General features: G+C 48.1%; 9 protein-coding genes across 9 annotated transcripts; 6 read left to right on the forward strand and 3 right to left on the reverse strand.

Moving 5' to 3' along the window:
• Window positions 1–126: 126 nt before the first annotated feature.
• On the reverse strand, window positions 127–1651 carry FOMMEDRAFT_130039 (NAD-binding protein). Its single transcript, XM_007271819.1, has 6 exons — window positions 1063–1651; window positions 967–994; window positions 818–912; window positions 689–753; window positions 580–629; window positions 127–510 (listed from the first exon to the last, which is right to left on the reverse strand). The coding sequence occupies exons 1-6, from the start codon at window positions 1613–1615 to the stop codon at window positions 300–302; spliced, it is 1002 nt and encodes a 333-aa protein (XP_007271881.1). The 5' UTR covers window positions 1616–1651; the 3' UTR covers window positions 127–299.
• A 1340-nt stretch (window positions 1652–2991) lies between these two features.
• FOMMEDRAFT_24093 (uncharacterized protein) lies at window positions 2992–3978 on the forward strand. Its single transcript, XM_007271541.1, has 3 exons — window positions 2992–3174; window positions 3259–3329; window positions 3419–3978. The coding sequence occupies exons 1-3, from the start codon at window positions 3040–3042 to the stop codon at window positions 3852–3854; spliced, it is 642 nt and encodes a 213-aa protein (XP_007271603.1). The 5' UTR covers window positions 2992–3039; the 3' UTR covers window positions 3855–3978.
• A 444-nt stretch (window positions 3979–4422) lies between these two features.
• Window positions 4423–5234, forward strand: FOMMEDRAFT_97779 (uncharacterized protein; the record flags this gene model as incomplete). The annotated part of the gene is made up of 3 exons (XM_007271609.1): window positions 4423–4730; window positions 4815–5129; window positions 5183–5234. Coding segments are annotated over 3 exons (675 nt in total), but the record flags the coding sequence as incomplete, so codon positions are not given.
• Window positions 5235–6106: 872 nt separating this feature from the next.
• On the forward strand, window positions 6107–6493 carry FOMMEDRAFT_162435 (uncharacterized protein; the record flags this gene model as incomplete). Its single annotated transcript, XM_007271820.1, has 2 exons — window positions 6107–6193; window positions 6245–6493. The coding sequence occupies 2 exons, from the start codon at window positions 6107–6109 to the stop codon at window positions 6491–6493; spliced, it is 336 nt and encodes a 111-aa protein (XP_007271882.1).
• A 49-nt stretch (window positions 6494–6542) lies between these two features.
• On the reverse strand, window positions 6543–7520 carry FOMMEDRAFT_162436 (uncharacterized protein; the record flags this gene model as incomplete). Its single annotated transcript, XM_007271821.1, has 2 exons — window positions 6543–6883; window positions 7430–7520. The coding sequence occupies 2 exons, from the start codon at window positions 7518–7520 to the stop codon at window positions 6543–6545; spliced, it is 432 nt and encodes a 143-aa protein (XP_007271883.1).
• Window positions 7521–9184: 1664 nt separating this feature from the next.
• Window positions 9185–9697, forward strand: FOMMEDRAFT_71096 (uncharacterized protein; the record flags this gene model as incomplete). The annotated part of the gene is made up of 1 exon (XM_007271569.1): window positions 9185–9697. A coding segment is annotated over one exon (513 nt), but the record flags the coding sequence as incomplete, so codon positions are not given.
• Window positions 9698–13753: 4056 nt separating this feature from the next.
• On the reverse strand, window positions 13754–14138 carry FOMMEDRAFT_137409 (uncharacterized protein; the record flags this gene model as incomplete). Its single annotated transcript, XM_007271822.1, has 2 exons — window positions 13754–13888; window positions 13941–14138. The coding sequence occupies 2 exons, from the start codon at window positions 14136–14138 to the stop codon at window positions 13754–13756; spliced, it is 333 nt and encodes a 110-aa protein (XP_007271884.1).
• Window positions 14139–16307: 2169 nt separating this feature from the next.
• Window positions 16308–18814, forward strand: FOMMEDRAFT_97667 (vacuolar protein sorting-associated protein 45; the record flags this gene model as incomplete). Its single annotated transcript, XM_007271599.1, has 11 exons — window positions 16308–16397; window positions 16457–16652; window positions 16711–16790; window positions 16853–17080; window positions 17134–17337; window positions 17392–17712; window positions 17766–17924; window positions 17979–18086; window positions 18137–18267; window positions 18322–18495; window positions 18556–18814. 11 exons carry the CDS (start codon window positions 16308–16310, stop codon window positions 18812–18814), a joined length of 1950 nt encoding a protein of 649 aa, XP_007271661.1.
• A 197-nt stretch (window positions 18815–19011) lies between these two features.
• On the forward strand, window positions 19012–20872 carry FOMMEDRAFT_143544 (endoplasmic reticulum-derived transport vesicle ERV46). Its single transcript, XM_007271823.1, has 9 exons — window positions 19012–19168; window positions 19225–19267; window positions 19322–19480; window positions 19545–19831; window positions 19892–20212; window positions 20264–20341; window positions 20390–20501; window positions 20562–20643; window positions 20700–20872. The coding sequence occupies exons 1-9, from the start codon at window positions 19118–19120 to the stop codon at window positions 20830–20832; spliced, it is 1266 nt and encodes a 421-aa protein (XP_007271885.1). The 5' UTR covers window positions 19012–19117; the 3' UTR covers window positions 20833–20872.
• Window positions 20873–20979: the final 107 nt, after the last annotated feature.

The following is a 20979-nucleotide window of genomic DNA, read 5'->3' on the forward strand; positions in this document are numbered from 1 at the left end:
TCACGTACAGATACCCAGCTGGCTCGTCGGCCCTATACCTATTTCGAGATGGGGGCAGGAATAGGTGCGAAGAAGAGCTGATCTAGGTCCAGATTTGTATGTAGCAAACGTTCCGGAGGAGTAAATGCTATTATTGGGGATGGCCTTGGATTGATACATACATGACTTCGAAGTTCTCTTCGAGGTCAAAATAAATGCAGCCAGCCTTCATCATGCACCATCTGAGTCCTGTCCAAACAAAGAACATGGACACGACTTCTAAACAAACAAATTTATTTTCATTATAATTATATATCATGTCAATCGACGTGCTGTTCCTGCCATTCCTTGTCATTGACAACCCCACCTCCAAGCATCCTTGCTTCGAGGTCGTACAAGTTTAGGCGCTGGATAATGTCTGACTGGCGAACAAGGTCCTCAATGTCATCTGTGGCATCAATAAACCGCCCACGTAACGCAGAGGCACGTCCTGTCACAAGGTAAACACATGTTTGGCCACAGAGCTCTGAACTTTGATATAAGAAAAAGTTCAAGTCAATTTGCGCTGCGTTAGCTGGTGAGAACAGTATCATATGTTACCTGTCATCATAATGGTGACTGTCAAGCACCTTCCGAAAGGCTTCAGTCATCTGGTTACTCGATCGACTCGTCAGGGATGCATCGATCAAGATAACTTCTATCTACTCACGCCTTTCTTCATTTTATCAATATCAGGATGTACCCCGTTCATCACTATCTGAGTCCTAACATGGCCTGCAACAATCATTTTCCAACATGTGAAAAGCTGCAATCTTTCTGACAGGATTCGAGTGCATACCTGGATGTAATGAATACATGTGGATACCAGAGCGATCGCCCGCCTCTATATCAAGTTCGCCTTGAAGACAGGCACAAGCGCGAATCAGGGCTGATCTATGGTGAGGCAGGTTCGCTTTAAACGTGTATCTAATACATTTGGATACTCACTTTGATGCACTGTATGCCAGGCTACCAACTACACACAGATAGTCACATAAAGAAAAAAGTAAGAACACGAAGGGGCCCTTCAGAACAAACACCTACCCAAGTTCAAACACCCCCCTCTGCTAGAAATGAATATGATTGATCCCTCATTCTGTGCACGCATTCCAGGCAAGACCAGCTCAGTGAGGATCATTGGACCCTTATAATTGACTTCCATCGTCTTCCACCATTCCTCACCTGGCGTGTATGCAAAGGGTCGAGAGGCGAAGACGGCAGCATTGGCAACTAATACGCTCACCACACCCAACTCTTTCTCAATATTCTCTATGACCGCCGTGAGAGTGGTACGATCCGTAACATCCGCAACGCATACAAGTGTTTTCGTCTCGGGGTGCGACGACGATATTTCCGCGGCGAGAGAATGTAACTCGCTAGCGGTACGCGAAAGAAGCGCAAGGCCGGTTGCCCCGGCACGCGCAAAAGAGAATGCAATGGCTCGACCAATCCCACGACCTGCGCCCGTAACGAGGACCACGCGTCCTTGCATGCTCGATGCGAGTGTGTCGGTGCTTATCGCCGTGTAAACATCATTATGTCTCTTCGGGGCGGTGCCGAGGTCGGGATCAACGCCGACGGATTGTGGGTCCGACATTGCTGATCTTGATTATTATTATTGTGAGTTCCTGACAGTTCCACAATAATGGAAGCGTGGGATTAAATGATCGTGAAGCGAGACCAAGGCTAGGCAATAATATGGTGCCTCAGGGATGAAGGCGATGGCGTTGTGGGCTAAGGCTCGCACATTAAAATCATAATGATGATGACAGCGCTAGCATCGATCCTGCTAGAGTGTGGATATGAGCGGGATGTGCGTGTCAGGTGTTGATTGACTTTGACTCTTAACGAGGGGAAAGCGTCATCAATGAACCGTGGTGTATAAAATTGAGTCTTGGTGTTGCTTCTAATCTCTTCTCTGAGCGTGTCTAATTGCGACGATGCACATGTGGTGCTTCTGTCATCCCCAAGAGGCATAACTCTCGCAATGGAATACATCCGGTCTATCGGACGTGTTTCCAAGGAAGAAACGGATTCGGCCAGCGCATCATCGTCCATATAGCCTGTTTCTCGCCAGACCAGGGCAGAAGAGACGCTTTACGGCCGCATGGGTGTGGCGGCTGACAGTCTATGAGGGGACGGAAGACGACGGAAGGATCATGGCGTTGCACAGGCACTTCAATCTGCTGCTTCTATTGACTTATAGGGATGTTGCGTTGCTCTGCAGTGTCCGTTGCGCAAGACACGGGGGAGCATCCGACGCAAGAAGCATATTAATTGGAATATCACCGCGCCGGGACCTTTAGCCACAATGACGGGTGGGAAAGTTACGTGGTACGTTTCAAGTCCGGGGCTGTGGTGCTATCGCAGTTTCGGACGGACAAGGCAAGGGAAAATGCAGAGATAGCTAAGTTTTGCATGGGAAATGGGCGGACGGGGGTCAGATGGCGACAGGCGTGAAGGGAAGTAGCGGGAGGAAGCGGGAATATAATTGTGAGTGAGGTGTGACGTGTTTGGAAGGATGGAAGCTTCTGTTGGGGCTATTGAGTTCAACCTGCAATCAACACCCACCATTCTCTCGTCTGATTGGCTCATCATTTTACTCGCTCTCCGTTTCCAGCAACTCCCCCTGGCAATGCTATCGCTCTGTCCATGTCCGGTGGCCTCTGTTCCTCCGAGGACAAGGCAGAGAAGTATATAGACAGGCAGGAAACAGGGAAACAACAGAGAAAAGGTGTAAAAGAAAGCGAGAGTCAAAATGTGAATGGAACATGAGACGCATGAAAAAAGAACTAACGGCATCAGAGGGATGATAATGGACATACCAAATCGGATGCACTCGGCAGGTCACAGTCTCTTCGCCCCGAAGCGAGAGAACCCCGGTCATTGACTCGCCTCCAGTCCTCTTATCCCCTCCTTCTTCCGCCTCATTTCTCTCTCCCCTTCTCTCGTCCTCCCCCCATGAGCCACTCCCAAAGTCACAGACAATCCGTCCGTCCCTCTCAGGACAGAGACTATTCAATGCCTCCACCTAGCGCGGCGTGGCAGCCTTCCCCCATGCCGTCTGTCAATGGAGGAGAACGCTCTGCACCCACCCCAGCACAGCTCTCAGACAAGTACAGCAACCTCAAAAGACGTTACTTTCAGATCGATGATGTGCGTCTTTTCAGACTTTGCTCCTTTTCTGTCATTAAAAATAGCCTATATTTACTAATTTTTAATGTATCGTGCCTTAATTAGAGACTGAAAGAGACGCAAGTGGAACTGCGGAAGTCGATGGAACGGAATACAAAACTACGAAATGAACGAGAGTGGGTCTACAACTGCATATTTATTGATAGACATACATAACATAATAATATATATGGAAATACAAATACTGACTCGCCACTTTATATAGCATACTACTTGACAGAATTATCGAGTTGGAGGAACGCAACAAGGTCTTCGAACGACATCTTGGTCAGCTGGATCCAGCTTTCGTTGCTGCACATAAGGAGGCGCCAGCGCTTGCGACGGGCGCGTTTCCCCGTTCGCTCGTCACGCAACGTCAGCAGGCTGCATTCGTTGCGAACCTCCAGCAAGCGATGGTAGAAGTCGAAAGCGAAGATCCCAATACAGACCCGGTCTTACTCTCTCGACACGTCGGGCCTGCAGCGCGGAAGCGCGAAGCGGAGGAGCAAGAGCGCCGCCAGGAGGAGGAGGCTCGGGAGATGAAGAAGCAAAAAAGGTCTCGAGGCGCAGGTCCGACTTCGAGTGCTACACCACAGCCCATGTCGACGAGGAGCGGGAACGGTAACGGAAGCGTTGTGGCTGGGAACGTGCCTGGTAAATAGCTTCCTCCATCATTTCTTTCAAGTATCCCCTTACTCTTCTCCCATTCTTCCTTTTTTGTTACACTTTGGTTTACTGGTTGATCTCCGTGTACTCACGATAAATGTCTATCGCTCTCGAAATCGCATTTATTCGCGCCTTGGGTCAACTTGCGCCGTCGGAACTTGCAATCACACTTTTTTAGATGCGGAACAGAAACAACGTATAGAGTCGCAGTCGCGGACCACATCCGGAACGGCCCCGTTCGATGCGGATCGTGACGAAGTGATGTATATGCGCGACGAGAATCGATCACCTCGGCCATCTGGTTCTTCAATGCATCCACCGTTAGCGCCCGTCGTTCAACCAGTCTCTCAGCAAGAGTATCATGCTCGTGAAGACGTTCGTTCACACTCGGAATCACCGATTTCGCCGGGCCCGCACTATCACCAGCGCACGCGCTTCGCCGGAGCGGACACGAGGGACCCTAGCATAGTATCATCTCAATCACCGCCGCATATTACGCCCGAATCCGCCGGCATCATCACAGCAGTCTCACCTCCGCACCTGCAATCGGCAGTGCGGCAATCAATGGGTCCACCACCTGCTCCGCCCTTGTCTATCCCGCCCGCTCCAACAACTGTGCCGTCAAGCATCAGCGTTACAGCGCCGCGCCCTTCAGAGCTGCAGCGTCTTACGAAGCCGAAGCGTCTCAAGGCGCATACAGTGACATCGAAGAGTCACAGCATCCCGACGGTGCCACGCGATCGCGTCACGGGACGCCCGCTCCTCCCGCTCAACGTAGGTATTATGACTGTCGTGCAGCTCGGTGAGGTCTGCATGCGCGAGCACTTTCACACAGAACGATATATCTTCCCAGTTGGGTATGAAGTGACAAGGTGAGTGTATGCGCAGCCTCTGCATGCATATCTTTGATAGCTGATCATCGCCGATCATTTTTGTCGTACTTTAATCCCAAATAGGCGATACCTGTCTACACAAGACCCGCACGCTGAGGTTGTCTATCACTGTAAAATCCTCGATGGCGGGGACGGGCCCAAGTTCCAGATTATCGCTGCAGACATGCCCGACAAACCTATCATAGCTGGCACCGCGACTGGTGCGTGGTCCGGCATCGTGCGTGCCGCGAACCTTATTCGCAAGCGCCAACATTCGAACAGCGTATCCGGCCCAGACTACTTTGGACTTGGGCAGAACACAATTAAACACCTCATTCAGGAGCTTCCTGGAGCCGACCGGTTGAAAAATTACGTTTGGCAAAACTTCGTAGAGGGAGGGTAAGTGTAATTGAAGCTCCGTTCACATAACTCTACTTACGATATGATTATAGTCCGTTGGGCGGACGGCATGCTGCTGTGATTCCTGCTCTTCCAGAAGAATATGAAAACTCAATGGCGGCTGCCAACTCATATTACGGCAGGGAACGTGAGCGTGGAATGCCCGTGCCTTCGGGAGGTGATACGGCCCCGGCTTTAGGACTATCCGTCATGCCTTCACCCGCACCACCTCGTGCTGCGGACGAGTATGCGGCATATGACCATCTTGAACAAGAGCGTGGACGGGAACGCAGCCGCGATCATGAGTATGAGCGTGACCACAGACATCGGCGCCGACATCGTGGAAGGAGTGCGTCTTCTGACGCAACTTCACAGGCATCTACTCGGCGTGCACCGTCTAGACAGCGGCAAGCTGCATATGACCATTCTCCACCCCTGTCTGCAGCATCTTCGCAGCCACCATCGTCACTTTCACAGGCCTCGGTATCGCACTCACAATCACAGCATCGACCTCCTTCAGACTCGCAACCATCAAGGTCGCAATCACAAGTTTCAAGTCCAACCGTTCCGCCAACGCTAGCGAGTATCATGCATGCATATGCGCCACCGAATGCGCCACTTAATTCACATGCTCAAGCGCATGGCCGTTCGCACAGGCATTCTCATACACCTTCGCGTTCTTCGTACAGTCCAGAAGGCGCGATGGCTCATGCGTGATTTTGTATCGGAATTGAGATCTTTAACAGGGGCTGGCCTCAAGACCTGTTTCCTGTATTTTCTTCCTTATTGCCGCTTCGATTTTCCATTGTTGTGGTGTGCCGCTCTTTTTTGCTAACGTTTGCCTTGATCTGCGATAAAACTTCGTCTTCGATATTCTCCCTTCTCCCGCGGCGTTTGAGAGTAAAACTGATGCCTCTACGTACTTATTTTCGACTCTTTGCTCTTGGTGTCACGTTCTTCTCCCGAAAAGATCAACAATGTTTACTTATCCACTTTGCCTTCGTTTACCGTTATTCATTCGCTTGACACTTGATCTTCGTGCCTATACTGTCTTATTACTTGCCGTTTACTTATTCGCTTGCTTGCACATACGAGAACTCACGACTACTTAATAGGATGTACAAAATGCTTTCGATACGTTTCGACGCGTACAAATGTGGATGTTACGCTATTTTCCGTGGGTGGCCGACCGTGCCGCCGATGGTATCTTCCCGTCTGCTGAACGAGATCTATTGAAGAATACCTCTGCGCTGTTAGCTCGCAAGTTTGTCTCTCAAGGTTCAGGTGCACAAGGTTTACTTGATTATGCCTCCGCCCTTGTCAGGTCAGGGCCGGCCGTCGCGGCCACTCCCACCCTGGGCTGACGGGGAGAACAGCTTAACTCTTTTGTTTGTCTTCTCGACTCGGCGTTACTCAGTTCTCGTGGTCGAGGCCTGTGAGCTGGGTGGATGCGCGGGAAGAGGAAGATGAACGTGGAAAGAGAACACCGACAAGCGGGAGGCAAGATGGATAGAGGACTGCGACTGCTACATCGCAGTGTACCGCTGCACAGTGGGACTTCCGCCGAGCGAGGATCGTGCTGGTATGGGAGTAGTATATGCGGCTGACATGCTCTTCAATCAAATTCTGCTCTTCGCCTTTGCAGCGAGTTTTCTGCTTCTGTTGCTTTACTTGCCTTTCTTCACTATTTTCGGCTGCTTTTCTTAGACACGAAACGAGGCCGTATCGCGTGTTTTTATCCCGCTTCTCCCTATCTTTCAGGGAATTTATATACTTTTGTGTCTTCGTGTGGCTGAATGGGAAAAGATGCCATGAGATGCAGATGGATGGTGAGCCGTTGCCTCACGATCATGAGAGGTTCATGTGGGCGCGCGATTGATTGACACCGGCAGATTCAGTTTGTCGTGGAGCATTTCTTTTGCGCTGACATCAAGACAAACCTAAAACATGTTTTTCTGTGTAGCAACATTGTTTGATTTTATAGTGTTTACTTTGAACCCGGAAAAGGAGGTCTTGTTGTACGTTGACTACAGGTATGTGACCAAAGGGCAGCAGCGAGTAACTCGCGCGGGAGAAGCGATGCTACCAGGAGAGGCAAGAGGAAGGGGAGTAGCCGAAGGCCGAGGAAGCGGGGAATAAAAAAACGTCGAGAAACTCTATCTTTCTAGCTTCGAATATGAAATTCCATTGACCAAAATTAGGACGAAGTTTCCCCAGATGGATATGCGACAATCATTCACGAGATATATCATATCAATTCACTCATCCCTCCGGTCCCTGGCCATTTGTTCGCAGCTGACCCTCCTGCCCACCCACACCCTTCGTCTCTCCCTCTCCTATCCGACTCTCCTTTTCCTTGCCTACCATCCTCCTCCTCACGACGCTGGACATATAGGCCTGCAACAAGCTCTATGCACGCAACTACTTTCTTTTCAATAACCCATTCTTTTCTCTAGGAATTTTTTCTGTCGGCAACTAAAAACTTTAACAACTTCTCCATCAACGTTGAAAAACCAAACACATCAACCTCGCAACGCGTCAAACCAGGAGAAAGGAGAGACATATCGACTATGGTTCACGAAAAACGCGTCCACAAAAGAGTTTGGGGCGCTTATGCGCTCGATAAGCGGCTCCCGAACCCGATCCCAGAGCCAGAGCCGGGTTTACTCGGTGATGTCGTTAATGGCGTTGAAACTGTAGCAGATGACGCAGTTAGCGGCGTCGTTGGGGTCGTGACGACCGCAGTGTCAGATGTCAATGCTCTGATAACCCCGCCGAAGGCGTCATCATCGGCTGCCGCTGGTTCCTCATCGAAGAGTTCGAATGTACAACCAAAGCCGACTGCTACTTCTCCGCAGCCTTCGCCTCCTTCCAGTTCTAATTCTGGAAATGGACAGACTAATGGCGGAGATTCGACTGGTCAAACTGGAAGCTCTGGCGGTGGAGAGAGCTCAAGCAATAATCCGGGTAACACGGGCAACGGATCGAACCCTGGATCAAACTCGGGCTCGCAAGGAAGCACGGACTCCACTGGTAATACCAACAATAATCCCGCCCCGGGCCCGGCAGAAGTTCCAACGCCAACTCAAGGATTCGGAGATTCAAGCAAGAACGACCCGGGTTCGCAAACCTTGGTACCAGGTGCGACGCCTTCAGGCTCTGTCTCCGTAACGCATAACCTGAATAATGTGGAAGGCGACGATGTTGTATCGGGAACTGCAGCAAATCCGGCTCCTGTCGTCAATGCAGGCGGGTCTGATGCCAGCGACTCTCTGTCTGGCAGCACTCTACCTACTGGTTCACGAGCCCCTGCGACTTTGAGCCGTACACCGCACTCTCCATCGTCAACCGATTCCGTTGGTTCTGGATCAGGTGACAACGGAGGCGTGAACGGTAATGGCGCTTCGTCACAGAATGCAGCACACAATGCTTTATCTGCGGGAACCATTGCTGGTGTCATTGTTGCTTGCATACTCGCCGTGCTGATTTGCGGAGTCCTTATCATGCGAAAATGGCACAGGAAAAGGCGTGCAAAGCGTTTCCAGAACTGGGTGTCCCGCCCCGGCTTCACGATGTTTGGCGCAGGAGGAGGAAAGGAGAGTGAAAAGGAAGAAAAGAAATCTGCACGATCCGGGGGTGCAGGCTCGGGTTCCGGAACGCGTAGCGCTCGGAGCAGCTTTGGAACAACCTTCGATCAAGGTTTACGCCCGTTTACACCTGATTCGTTTTTCGCAGCCCCGTCTCCGGCAACCTTTTCCGAGATTCACGCGACGGCGAATACACCCACGAGTTTCCTGACGGCACCACAGATACCTGCATCTACTCGACCCCCGCGCGATCGTCAGCGGCCCGAGATTGTCACGGACCGCAACTCGCTTATTTCATTAGGCGCGTCGGGCAGCTCGAACAATCATGGTGGAGCGAGCGGGACTGGCGAGAGAAATACTAGCACTGAGGCAGTAGAGGTCGATGGAAGTGCTGATGGACATGCGCAATATCTCCTAGCACCGCCGCAGCTAGACGAGAATTCTCCTAATAGACCTCAATTAAGTCCTATCTCAGTCCGTCCGTGGAGCCCGAGCGAGCGTTGGGCGTTCCCAAAGCCGCCGCCGAGTACGACACCAAGCACAGTGTACTATAGGACCCCTTCTCCACCGACCCAGTCTAGACAATCTGACCGCGGTCCGGTTTCCCCTCTCCCACCGTTGTCAGCAGTGACTCCTCACCCCGAAAATAACCCATTTGCTGACCCGGATGCTTCAGCTACGCATGAAGATGCTACTACCGTGCATACAGACAACACTAATGCAACTGAGGGTGGATTGATTGGCTCCGTTGAACATATTCGTCGGCCATTCATTCCGACACTGTCAGATGAGGTGGCTGTTCACCGCGGAGATGTCGTCCGTGTTCTGCAAGCCTTTGATGACGGTTGGGTGCAAGTTGAGAAGATCTCCGTTGCGAACGCTGGTACAGCCGGAGAGAGAGGTCTCATCCCTATTGACTGTCTACGCGAAGCTGGAGAGGCACTACCGTCTTTCCTGGCATCCAAGCGTGTCAGCAGCTATTATGGCGGTGTCGCCCTCTAAACACTGTTAATGTATGTCCTTTTCCCTCTATACCGATGAGTACTATGTGATTTACCGAGCTAACATTTATTTCTACAGAGCTAACTCGTGCTGTGCATTTCTTTCCTGCGACCTTGGAGTCGTGTCCACCTTGACGGAGCTTTTATCACGAACCTGCCATATTCCTGGGGGGGTTATTACTTTCGGACGGACGAACGGATCAACACTGGACCTGCTTTTGCGCCGCCTTCTTCGTCAGCTTTTTCAGAAAGCAATTAGCTGATTCACTCGCCGAGCCTTTTATTTTTCCCTCTGAGCTTGTAAATACTTGCGGTTCTTTCTTTCTTTCCCCTCGTTCCACGAGAATAATTGCTTGGCTTACGCCAACCTTTGAAGTTTGAACTTCTCCGTCAGTTTCTTTATTCTTCCGAACATTTGTCAGTTCGAACTTCATTATTCTGAGATTTTTTATTCGTCTATACTATTTTTTTTTTTGCATTCTGCGCTTCTGGTCGTATGATATGCTACGCTGCGTGCAGCGAACCTATCTATGCGTCATATCTATTTGAACTTTCTCCTTTTTTATTCTGTTATTAACTACTAACAGATTCTTCTCACCTCACCCCGCATTCTCGTTCTCATCCTCACCCTACTGTTTTTGACCGCATTCTTTATAGTGTGTATACCCCACCCCACCCAAACCCTACCTGAACTTACCTACCTACTGACGTTGTTGCATACTTGCATACCGTGTTTTTATTTGATTGATAAAGCATGTAGTGGTACCACCAGCCCACGTTCTGATTGAGAGATCCTCTTTTTTACTGCTTCATTTCAGTTTTATTTCGTATTGTAGTACGGTGTAATCGAAATTCAATCATTTTCCTGTGTCTAAATCTGATTTTATCTGCCTGTTGGTCATGTGTATGTGCGTCCCCTCATTTGTAAAGGTCGTCGGTATTTGCTGCCAATTATGTGTGCATAACTCAACGAGATCCACACACGGTAAATACATTACTCAATTATATGTCCTGTTTCGTTGGTGCAGTACGGTGTAATCAAGATTCTGTGTTTCCGTCTCCATATCTGGTTCTACCTATCTATCAATCGCTCACATGTGCGTCCACGTTTCGGTGAAGTTTGTCCAAGCGTGTACCCCATCGTGCATAAATCACTGACTGAGATCTACACATTGTAAACACATTACGAAAACTTTGATGATCATCCCCCATTGCGTTAGCATTGGTATCGATCATTGGTGCTCGTGTCCATAGCACCCGCGATGCATGTCGCACACTAATAAATAACAAGTCTGGTCCTGGCTATGAAATCTTGATAGCTAACACATATACGTACAAGAATATTGAACTTAGTTGATCTTCGTTGAGGAGGTAGAGGAAGGCGGGGAAAACGTTGAGTTTGGTATAGTGCGTTGTCTGTCTGGAACAATTTCCCCAATTCCATGTTTTGCTCTGTTTGACTTCGTTCGAAATCAAATTGGGTTTGTGCGAGACGGACCCGAGTCGGATTTGAAATAGATGATAATCTCCTCTATCTGCCGCTCTGTTTACTCGTTGAGATACTCACCAGAGTCCACATTTGAACAAAGGGAATGATCTACTATCTACTGCACAAGATGCCAAACTTGGTAAGTTATCTATTATAGAAGTGAGGTAATGATTTAACTTCACCATTTGGGCTCTGTGATATATTGAACTGATCAAGGGTCTTGGACGTACCTCGAGAGTAAGATGTTCCTCGTTCTAAAACAGTACGTCATGAGTAATCAAGAAATGTATGTAATGAAGCAATATTGAACTCATTAGATTACCTGTTCATTTGTAAATGTTGTAATAAACGGGTCATAGATATTCCTTCTGTCCGAAAAAGATATGCACATGGAAGATAACTCAACAACCAAAGTGACACGAAGATCCATTTTTGTATAATTTATACGTCGCAAATTGATTGATCCAGCAACATGTCAAGGTCTTGGCTTCGCACATAAGGTATTTGAGACGATCCCTGTGCAGAAAGATAAGCCGTAGAAAAGACTGGACACACAGCAGAAAGTGAACTAGCCAATCAAATAGTTGGCAGAACCACGTTAGGAAAGTTTGTTGACGTTGGAATATGCACCCGTCAATGCTGATCCCTGCTGCTGCTGTGAGCGACGAAAGGGGCACCGACAAGACAAATTGCACTCGGCGGATCGCTAGCCGAAGAAATAAGAATTAGGATTGGTACCGCGGAGGATCGGCACATACTCGGTCTTCGAGAGATCGACGATATACGAAAAGGAGAAATTTCCAAGCTTGCCTTACGCTATTATCCACTACGCATTTCCGCGGCAATTTCCAGCTCAAGCATCCCAGTGATCAGTTTTTCTTGCCTCATGTTCTTCTTTGAGTCAGTAGATTAACACGACGAGCGTTTAAAACTTACTTGCGGCATAGGCTAAGTTCCGACTGCGTACCTGAAGGTTTACGCGCGGTTCCGTCAGTTAAGTTTTTGCATTTTACTTCCGCTACGCTAGCCGACTGCTTGAATGGGGCGAAATGCCATGGACAGGGGCGAACGGTCATCGGAGAAAGGAGCCTAGAGCTGTAAAGTTAACAACCGTTTTCATTCCGGTTAGCGCTCACCTCCTTACGAAATGGAGGTAAACCCGCAAATGTAGCTGCCTCAAGTCCCTCCGCCGACCAGGGAAAATCGCATGGCCATGAACCAGGGGAGAAAAAGTAGTAAAACATGTGTAAAAACAATGTCAACGTATCCCCCTCTTCAGCCTTGTGGCTGAAACTTCTTTGCCTTCCCTGAAGTCATTTATGCTGTATGAATGCTTCGCTCAACCCGGTACCGACCCGAGACGATACTCTATTCCCCAATTTCACCGGATGTCTCCACGAATGAGGGAATCGAGTTGTGCACGGAGTGCTTGACTTGTATGCCGTAACGTCCTTCCGCTTTGCGTCGCGGAAGCCAAGTGACGATACCTTTCCGAGCCTCGGCGATCGAGACTAAGCAACACCACCTAAAACTTCTCGTACTGGCTTCCTTGCTCCATCCAAACCCGTGCAGAGTTGAAAAGAGGGTAAGCGCGTTTCCGAAGATATAGCTTTTGGTAGGCGTCTACAGGTGAGTCATCCACGTTCTCACCTGCTGAAGAAGATTATTGTGAAAGATGGAAAAAACCTTACATAGGCATTGTAGTCCGGTTTCCGTACTACATGTTTCTTATCGGGAGATCAGTGGTTGTTCTTGCGCAGTGCTTCGGATGCATGCGGCTACAGGGCAAGGTCCAATAATCTTCGTCGTGGACTTAAATTAAACTGACCAGAGGGAATTCGTGGACTTCTTAGGAATACACGTCCCGGGAGAAGACTCAGCAGTGATGATCACAGTTCAGTGACTTCTTCTGGGGTCGTAAGAGGACGCACATGAGGGGCTATATATGAAATTCGTGAAGGGTATTCGTGTCTTCCATATGGAATACGTATAGCGTAGTCTGACTTTGTATCGGAGCCTCACCTGGCATGAGGCTGAGTCGACCAATGCAAAGCGCTGCATCCTAATAACCATTGTTTTGCTCCCATCGATAGTATTTGAAGAAGCCACAGTGGATAGGGGAATGAGAGAATGATGGAGACTTTCTACTCTGGCATCGTCTACCCACTGACTGTCGTAAACACGCCACCATCATGATTCGTCCAACGAACGATATATCCCTCGGTAGCTTAGTTTGTTACGGGACGTCGTCCCGTCGGGATTTGACTTGAGCTTCGTGGTCTAATATCTGATCTTCTCGATGAAGGGGAAAAGAAATGTCCTAGTTTGGATAATTCGGGAGTATGAAGAAAAATATGGCATGGCAAGTGGTCGTGGTAGAAAAAAACCCCGGAAACTACGCTATTGGAGTCTCCATATGATGATACTTGTACTTTCGCTCGCGGTAGTGGAAAGAGAATATTGGCCGAAACGTATGTCTAAGTAACCTGAGTCTCAGTTATATTCATGAATAATGGTGATGAGGTCAACTGATACGTACCGCACCTATTAAGGTCCCAGTCTTGTGAACAAGAGCTCCATTCGCTTGGCCTCATACAATGGGCTGTAGCGTTGAAGGAGGACTTCAATTGTCTCAAAGTCGACGACATCTCCAACAACATTCTGTGTTGGTGAGCGTGTAACCTATAATAAAAGATAAATCCAAAGAAGCTTCGGAAATGTCTTTGAAACTTGCCCGGAATCCGCGAACGGTAAGAGTGATATCTAGTTGCACCCCTTCGAGCAACTCGACAGACGCGGTTGCGTCGTGTGCAGTTGCTGACTTCAAAAAATAGCCAACAATTCCAAACGCCTGCTCGGAAAGCGCGCACTCCAGTTCTGTTTGAAAAAAGGATGGCGAGCAGTTGGAGGGTGGCGTTGGTGCCGAGGGCATTATGACCGGAGTATCAGAAAAGAGGTGAAAAGAGAAAGGTGAGGAATGCGAGGCTATATGAACATTATTCTTATGTTGAGGACCCATAAATATAAGAATACGAAATGTATAGGCTCATGAAAGTCGGAAAGAAGTGGAGTAATAGTGTAAAGTTTGATTCTAACGGTTTAGTCTATTGTGCCCAGAACTCTGGCTCACGGAAATTGCCGAAGCATCATGCCGTAGCCGTGCTGGCTTCGAGACCCAAAACGGACAACACGACGTTCTAAGCAGCGATGATTGCCTTCCAAGATGTTGATATTAAACTGTCAATAAACAGTTAGAGGAAGAGACAACGACCATGATTCGTACCAATAAGAGGGCATACGCCTATCCAAATCTTGCACATGGATTCATATAGTTAGCGAGAGGAAACTCCCCAGAGGATTTCCCACCCTAGAGTAATCTTGGGGCGTCATCTAGGTCTAGGCGGGGCTGTTGTCGCAAGTACTGTAGTTCTTTATTGGATTGATAATGTCATCAATAGTCAAATAACACAAATTTTGAGGATTTTTAACGAGCCCGCTAAAAGATGAATCAGTGCATGTAGCGTAAATTTCAAGGCTACAACTAGCTGTTTCCTCAAAAACAATTGAGGAGACAAACCTCACAATAACAATCTAGCATAACATCTGCATGCCTTGAGTACCGCGTGGCTACTTTCTCTATTTATATGAGGGTAGAATATCTTTTAAAAATGGGGTATTCTCTTTTACATACAGATTACCATATTCCTTAGTATCTAAAACGAGATTCCTATTGGCAGTATTTCTCCACATCACTCAGAAGGAAGAGTTTCTTGTAAGTCAGTCCTCCATTGACTTTAGTCACTCGACTATAGTCTCTACAGGCCTATTTGCAACTCTATGCGGTTATAAGACCAACTGCTCAGTTTCTCGCCAACTCTAACATGAATGGAAAGCGTATCATCAGTAACACTCGCGTGCATGTGCAAAAAGCCAGAATTTGAGTCACTTTTCGCGGATGCTTTTCGCTCGCTATGTCAGTATTGCACCCTACCTGACAGTCCCATATATACCTTGCTTGTGCGTCAATCGTCACATATTAACAGTTCAATGCCAACTCGGGAAACAATGGACAAGTTAGGAACAATCAGATACAGAGATAGGTCTCATTTCTCGGAGTATTACAGGCTCCAATTGCTACCTGAGTTCATTGAACGACTCCATCGTTCCTTGTCACACCAGAACCGAGGAGGGCGTTGGCATCATCCGGCATATTTGTAGGATATTACTCCGGAGACGTGATAAATTCCTTGCGTTCTAATTAGAAGAATAAAGTCAAGTTGAGCAAGCCAAACGGAAGATGAATAAAATATAGAATCCAACGACTAGAATTACCTTCCGAACGGTCTCTCAGCCCCGTTTTACATTAAGAAGAACAGAAAAGTGTTATCATTAGCGTACAATCGTCTGCCGGCTAAGTACGGCTCCGCAATGACAGATGTTGCGTTGGAACAGTATTGAACAGCGTTCTCGTCTGAGGCAAGAATCGAGTGTACAACAGTGGGGAGTGAGACAAAACCATCCCCCGAACCCTGCTCGGCAGGGGTCAGAGAAGGCATAAACCAAGTGTTATTCTTCCAGGTTGACTTCGATAAATCCGAGGCGTCCGCTCTCCAGAGAATTGTTTCCTAGAGAAGTTCGTGTAAGCCCCAAGCCTTTGTCTACGAGAACGACTTGATTCTGATGGAAACCTATTCAGTACGCTTTGAAGATGCATGACCTTCGCGTCGTGTACGATTTAAATTTAGTTCAGTTGACCCCGTTGTGTTTGTATTGAATTCTGTTAAGGGAAGAGGAAGAGGAGTCTCTAATGTTCGACAGATAGGAGTTTTGAGTTTCGTGGTACTGGAGCTCATTATTCGCCAATCGACCTTGCTCGTTTGTGCAGAGCATCCTGACTGAGGTATCCCCGAGTCCAAGGTCGACTTAGAGAATGACCGAGAAAGGCAATAGAGAGGATCGGCACGAAACGTAGTGCATCGACGTGATCGCGGCAACATACTACATAGACGCGCCTCACTTCTGCATCTCATCGTCTTAGCTGCCTCCTAAATTCGCCTGTTCATCCAATAGTGCTCTGGAACGGGTTATCTGCTATCAAAACATGGATGTTGTGAAAGCTGTCGAGACATATGTGAATAAGATGGTGTCAACCCCAAACGCAATGAAGGTGCTGCTCCTTGATGCACACACGGTGCGTTCATAACCGCTTATTGACTTATTATCTTGTACTAATATAATGTTTCACGTAAGACACCTATTGTTTCCCTATCTGCTACGCAGAGTGTGCTTCTATCTCAGCAAGTCTATCTAACTGACAAGATTGACAACCCACAACGGGAACGTATGCCTCACTTGAAGTGTGTCTGCTTCTTGCAAGCATCAGAAGAAAGCTTGACTGCCCTGGAGGCAGAACTTCGGGAGCCGAAATATGGAGAATACTACCTGTGTCAGTCAGTCAGGTTGTAGGTTCCCGGACCGGATTGAATTGAATACATCGATTTCAGACTTCAGCAACGTCCTTACCAAGATGGCAATAGAACGTCTGGCCGAGGCAGATGAATATGAAGTCGTGCGAGAAGTACAGGTGAACAATAAATCGTGTCGCGGTACTTACGCCATGCTAACGTCCGCTACATATGCTGCTAGGAATTTTTTGCCGACTACGCGTCCGTTCTGCCAGCATTGTTCTCCCTCAATCATACACCCTCAAGATCGTGCCCGCTTTACGGCTCCAACCCAAATGCTTGGAACCAAGAAGCCCTTGAGCGCTCAGTTCAGGGGCTGACTGCTGTCCTCTTGAGTCTGAAGAAGAAACCTGTCATTCGGTACGAAAGGATGAGTGAGATGGCGAAGAAGCTTGGGGTCGAAGTTCATGTGCGTTCCGACAGTTCGCCCAGCTCCTTTCCACGGCTGACGCCGGAAATTAGCATCGAATACAAAGCGAGAAGAGTCTGTTTGACTTCCGCCTTACTCAGATGCCTCCACTCTTGCTCCTGCTTGATCGTCGCAACGACCCTGTGACCCCTTTGCTCTCTCAATGGACCTATCAAGCCATGGTGCACGAATTAATTGGCATTCAGAACGGCAGGGTAGATCTCAGCCAAGCCCCTGGAATACGCACAGAATTACGTGTACGTCTATTTCTTCGCCTACAGCGGCCCTACATTTGACGCGCTTTGCCGTAGGAGATAACGCTTACAGTGTCGACGGATCCCTTCTTTCAAGGTCATCACCTCTCCACCTTCGGTGACCTGGGTACCTCCCTCAAATCCTATGTCCAGTCATATCAGTCACGATCTTTGGCACATTCTCCGTCAGCGATTAACTCGATCACTGACATGAAAAGGTTCGTTGAAGAATACCCGGAGTTCAGGAAGCTAGGCGGAAACGTCAGCAAACACGTGGCTTTGGTGGGTGAACTCAGCCGTTTGGTGGAAAAACACAAGCTGCTCGATCTCGGTGAAGTCGAGCAGGGGTTGGCGACGTCTTCCGGCGCAGACTTGAAGGTTCGATCTTCATATGCGACCCTGAACCTAGTTCTGACACCTTGCATGTCTAGTTTGTACAAAACATCATTCGTGATGGAGCTGTCTCACCACAACAGAAGCTGCGGATTGTAATACTCTTCGCATTGCGTTATCAGAAGACAAAAGCCAATGATATTGCAAACCTAATTAATCTCGCACTTGAAAACGGCGTATCAGCGGAGGATGCTAAGGTTGATCGTTACTGTCAACATCTCGCTTGTGTTTAACATGCCTTTCCCGTACAGCTCGTCTATGCCTTTCTTAATATCGCAGGTTCCGACCAGCGGCAAGGCGATCTATTCTCCACCGAAACTCTATTAGCGAAGGGCTTCAGCGCTTTGAAGGGTCTGAAGGTAAATATACTCCAACCCTACTCCAAGCACTATTTACGGCTTCTTCCCAGGGTGTTGAGAACGTCTATACACAACACAACCCGAATCTATCTCAGACGCTTGAGAATTTGCTCAAGGGTCGGTTAAAGGAGGCTTCATATCCGTTTGTAGAGAACCCTGGTCCGAATGCAGCTCTACAGAGGTCTGATCATTAGCGATCTAGAGGGATGTTACGAGTTGATTCCGAAATCTCTAGACCTCAAGACGTGATTATTTTTATCATTGGCGGAACCACCTACGAAGAAGCCCGGGTCGTCTCTCTCCTAAACCAAGACCTAAGCTCTGGTAATGGACCGCCAGGATCTGCTACCGCTTCTGCTGCGGGAACACGGATACTTCTGGGTGGAACAACTGTGCATAATTCAGGAAGGTGAGAAATTCGGTGTTTTGGTTCTAGACGATGCCGGATAAGCTTTCTTCGTCCGTTTAGCTTTGTGGATATGATTAGAACTGCTGCTGCGAATTTCCCACCAACGGTGTATGACCCTCCGCCCGAAGCGCCGTCGAACGCACCAGCATTGAATTTGACGTTGGGCAACGTAAACGTTAGTCTTGGAGGGCCTGGAGCTGGTGTATTTCGAACGGACGGCAGGAGCGGGCCGGCTGTTCAGGCTGATGGGATTAGAGACGGCGTGCGTAGTTTGCTCGGGAAGGTACGGGAGGGCGTGGACCGAATTGGTCTGCAGTAGTTTGATCATTCTGTATATCATAATTTATTCGCGGACATTTAACCTATGCTTTGCAAAAATAATTGATGGAATTATAAATATATGGTATAAATTACTATAATAATGTGTTGCAGATGATTTCAGATTTGATTACGAAAGAGACGCGGCCGCCACGAAACACGTATTCCGCGTCAATTCGCCGAGCATGGGTTGACGTGTCAACGACTCTGCTGTAACCGCTGGTGACAACCTGCACTTCAAGCCGCTCGCTGTCTCTCCCTTCTCTCCCTCACTCCTTTACACCTGTATCACTATTCAGACAGCATGGCGAAGGGGATGTTCGGGGGCCTAAAGGGCATCGATGCCTTTGGCAAGGCAAGCAAATTATTTCCACTTATTGTAACTTCGTTGTCAACTGGGAAATTATTCAGACTATGGAAGATGTGAAGGTCAAGACGAAGACCGGTGCTTTCTGTGAGTTATGCGTCACTGTTTATGTCGATACGATTGGCTAATGAACATGCACAGTGACCATTCTGTCTGCCGCAATCATATTGGCATTCACGACAATCGAGTTCTTGGATTACCGACGCGTCAATCTAGAGACATCCATTGTGGTTGATAGAAGTCGTGGGGAACGTCTGACCGTACGAATGAACGTCACCTTCCCAAAGGTGCCATGCTACCGTACGTCGATCGCCACACCACACGCTTGACATGCCATAAGTCTGACACGCCTGTTCTATTCTAGTACTTAGCTTGGATGTCATGGACATTAGCGGAGAAGCACAACGCGATATTTCACACAACATTGTTAAAGCTCGTCTTGACGCAAATGGCGCAGTCGTCCCAAACTCACACAGCGCGGAGTTACGAAACAAGTTGGATGTCATGAATGACCAGACTCAGGATAATTATTGTGGTTCTTGCTATGGTGGTGTTGCACCAGAAGGCGGTTGCTGTAATACTTGCGAGGAAGTTCGTCAGGCATACGTGAATAAGGGATGGAGTTTCAGCAATCCAGATTCAATTGAGCAGGTCAGCATGATTTCAGATGAAATGTTACCAAAGGCTAATTCTTTTCTTCCTTGATCGTAGTGTGTACGGGAGCACTGGTCAGAAAAACTCCACGAACAGTCAACTGAAGGGTGCAACATCTCGGGTCGTCTGCGTGTAAACAAAGTCATTGGCAACATCCATCTCTCTCCGGGTCGCTCGTTCCAGACAAACTACATGAACATTCATGAACTCGTTCCGTACTTGAAAGAAGACAAGAACCGCCATGACTTCGGGCACATAGTACACGAACTCTCATTTGAAGGTGATGACGAGTATAACTTCAGGAAGAAAGAAAGGAGTAAGGGTATCAAGAAGAAACTTGGTATTGAGGCGAACCCGTTAGATGGAGCTGTTGGAAAGGTAGTGTGCTTGATTGCTTACACCTGGATGAAATTCATGATTGCTTTTCAGGCTGCATCACTACAATATATGTTCCAGTACTTCGTAAAAGTCGTTTCGACAAAGTTTGAACTTATGGACGGACAGACGGTATGTTACTTTTGTTTCTTTGATGAGTGTTACTTACCTGTGCATCAGGTGAAAACGCACCAATACAGTGCAACTCATTTCGAGCGTGACCTTACCACTGGCGCTATTGGACAAACAAAGGAAGGTGTCCATATTGCTCATACAAACGTCGGCATGCCGGGTAAGTTTTGGAATTGTCAGCTCAAGGGGAATATTGGTTAACTAGAACTCGGATTATTAGGAGTATTCATCAACTACGAGATTTCACCGCTTCTCGTCGTACATAGCGAGACTCGCCAATCCTTCGCGCATTTCCTCACTTCGTGAGTTTATGGTTGTATGCATTGATGTCCTGCATGTTTACTGATTTATTTGACAGGACGTGCGCAATTATCGGTGGAGTCCTGACCATTGCGACGATCGTGGATAGCGTAGTGTTCGCGACTGGGAGAAGATTGAAAAAGAGTGGGGTAGGATCTGCAAATGGGTATAGCAGTAGTAAAGTCATGTAACAGATTTTGACTGCTTATGCGTTATTTTTCTTTTTGCCACAAATGTAAGGAAGTATAGTGTGAAAATACGATCGTGTTGAATACAAAATGCATCACTAGTCTATCAAAACACGTACACGCGATCGAGTCATATGAGCCGTTGTCATA

This window comes from Fomitiporia mediterranea, assembly GCF_000271605.1.
Source record: "Fomitiporia mediterranea MF3/22 unplaced genomic scaffold FOMMEscaffold_18, whole genome shotgun sequence".
NCBI lineage: Eukaryota > Fungi > Basidiomycota > Agaricomycetes > Hymenochaetales > Hymenochaetaceae > Fomitiporia > Fomitiporia mediterranea.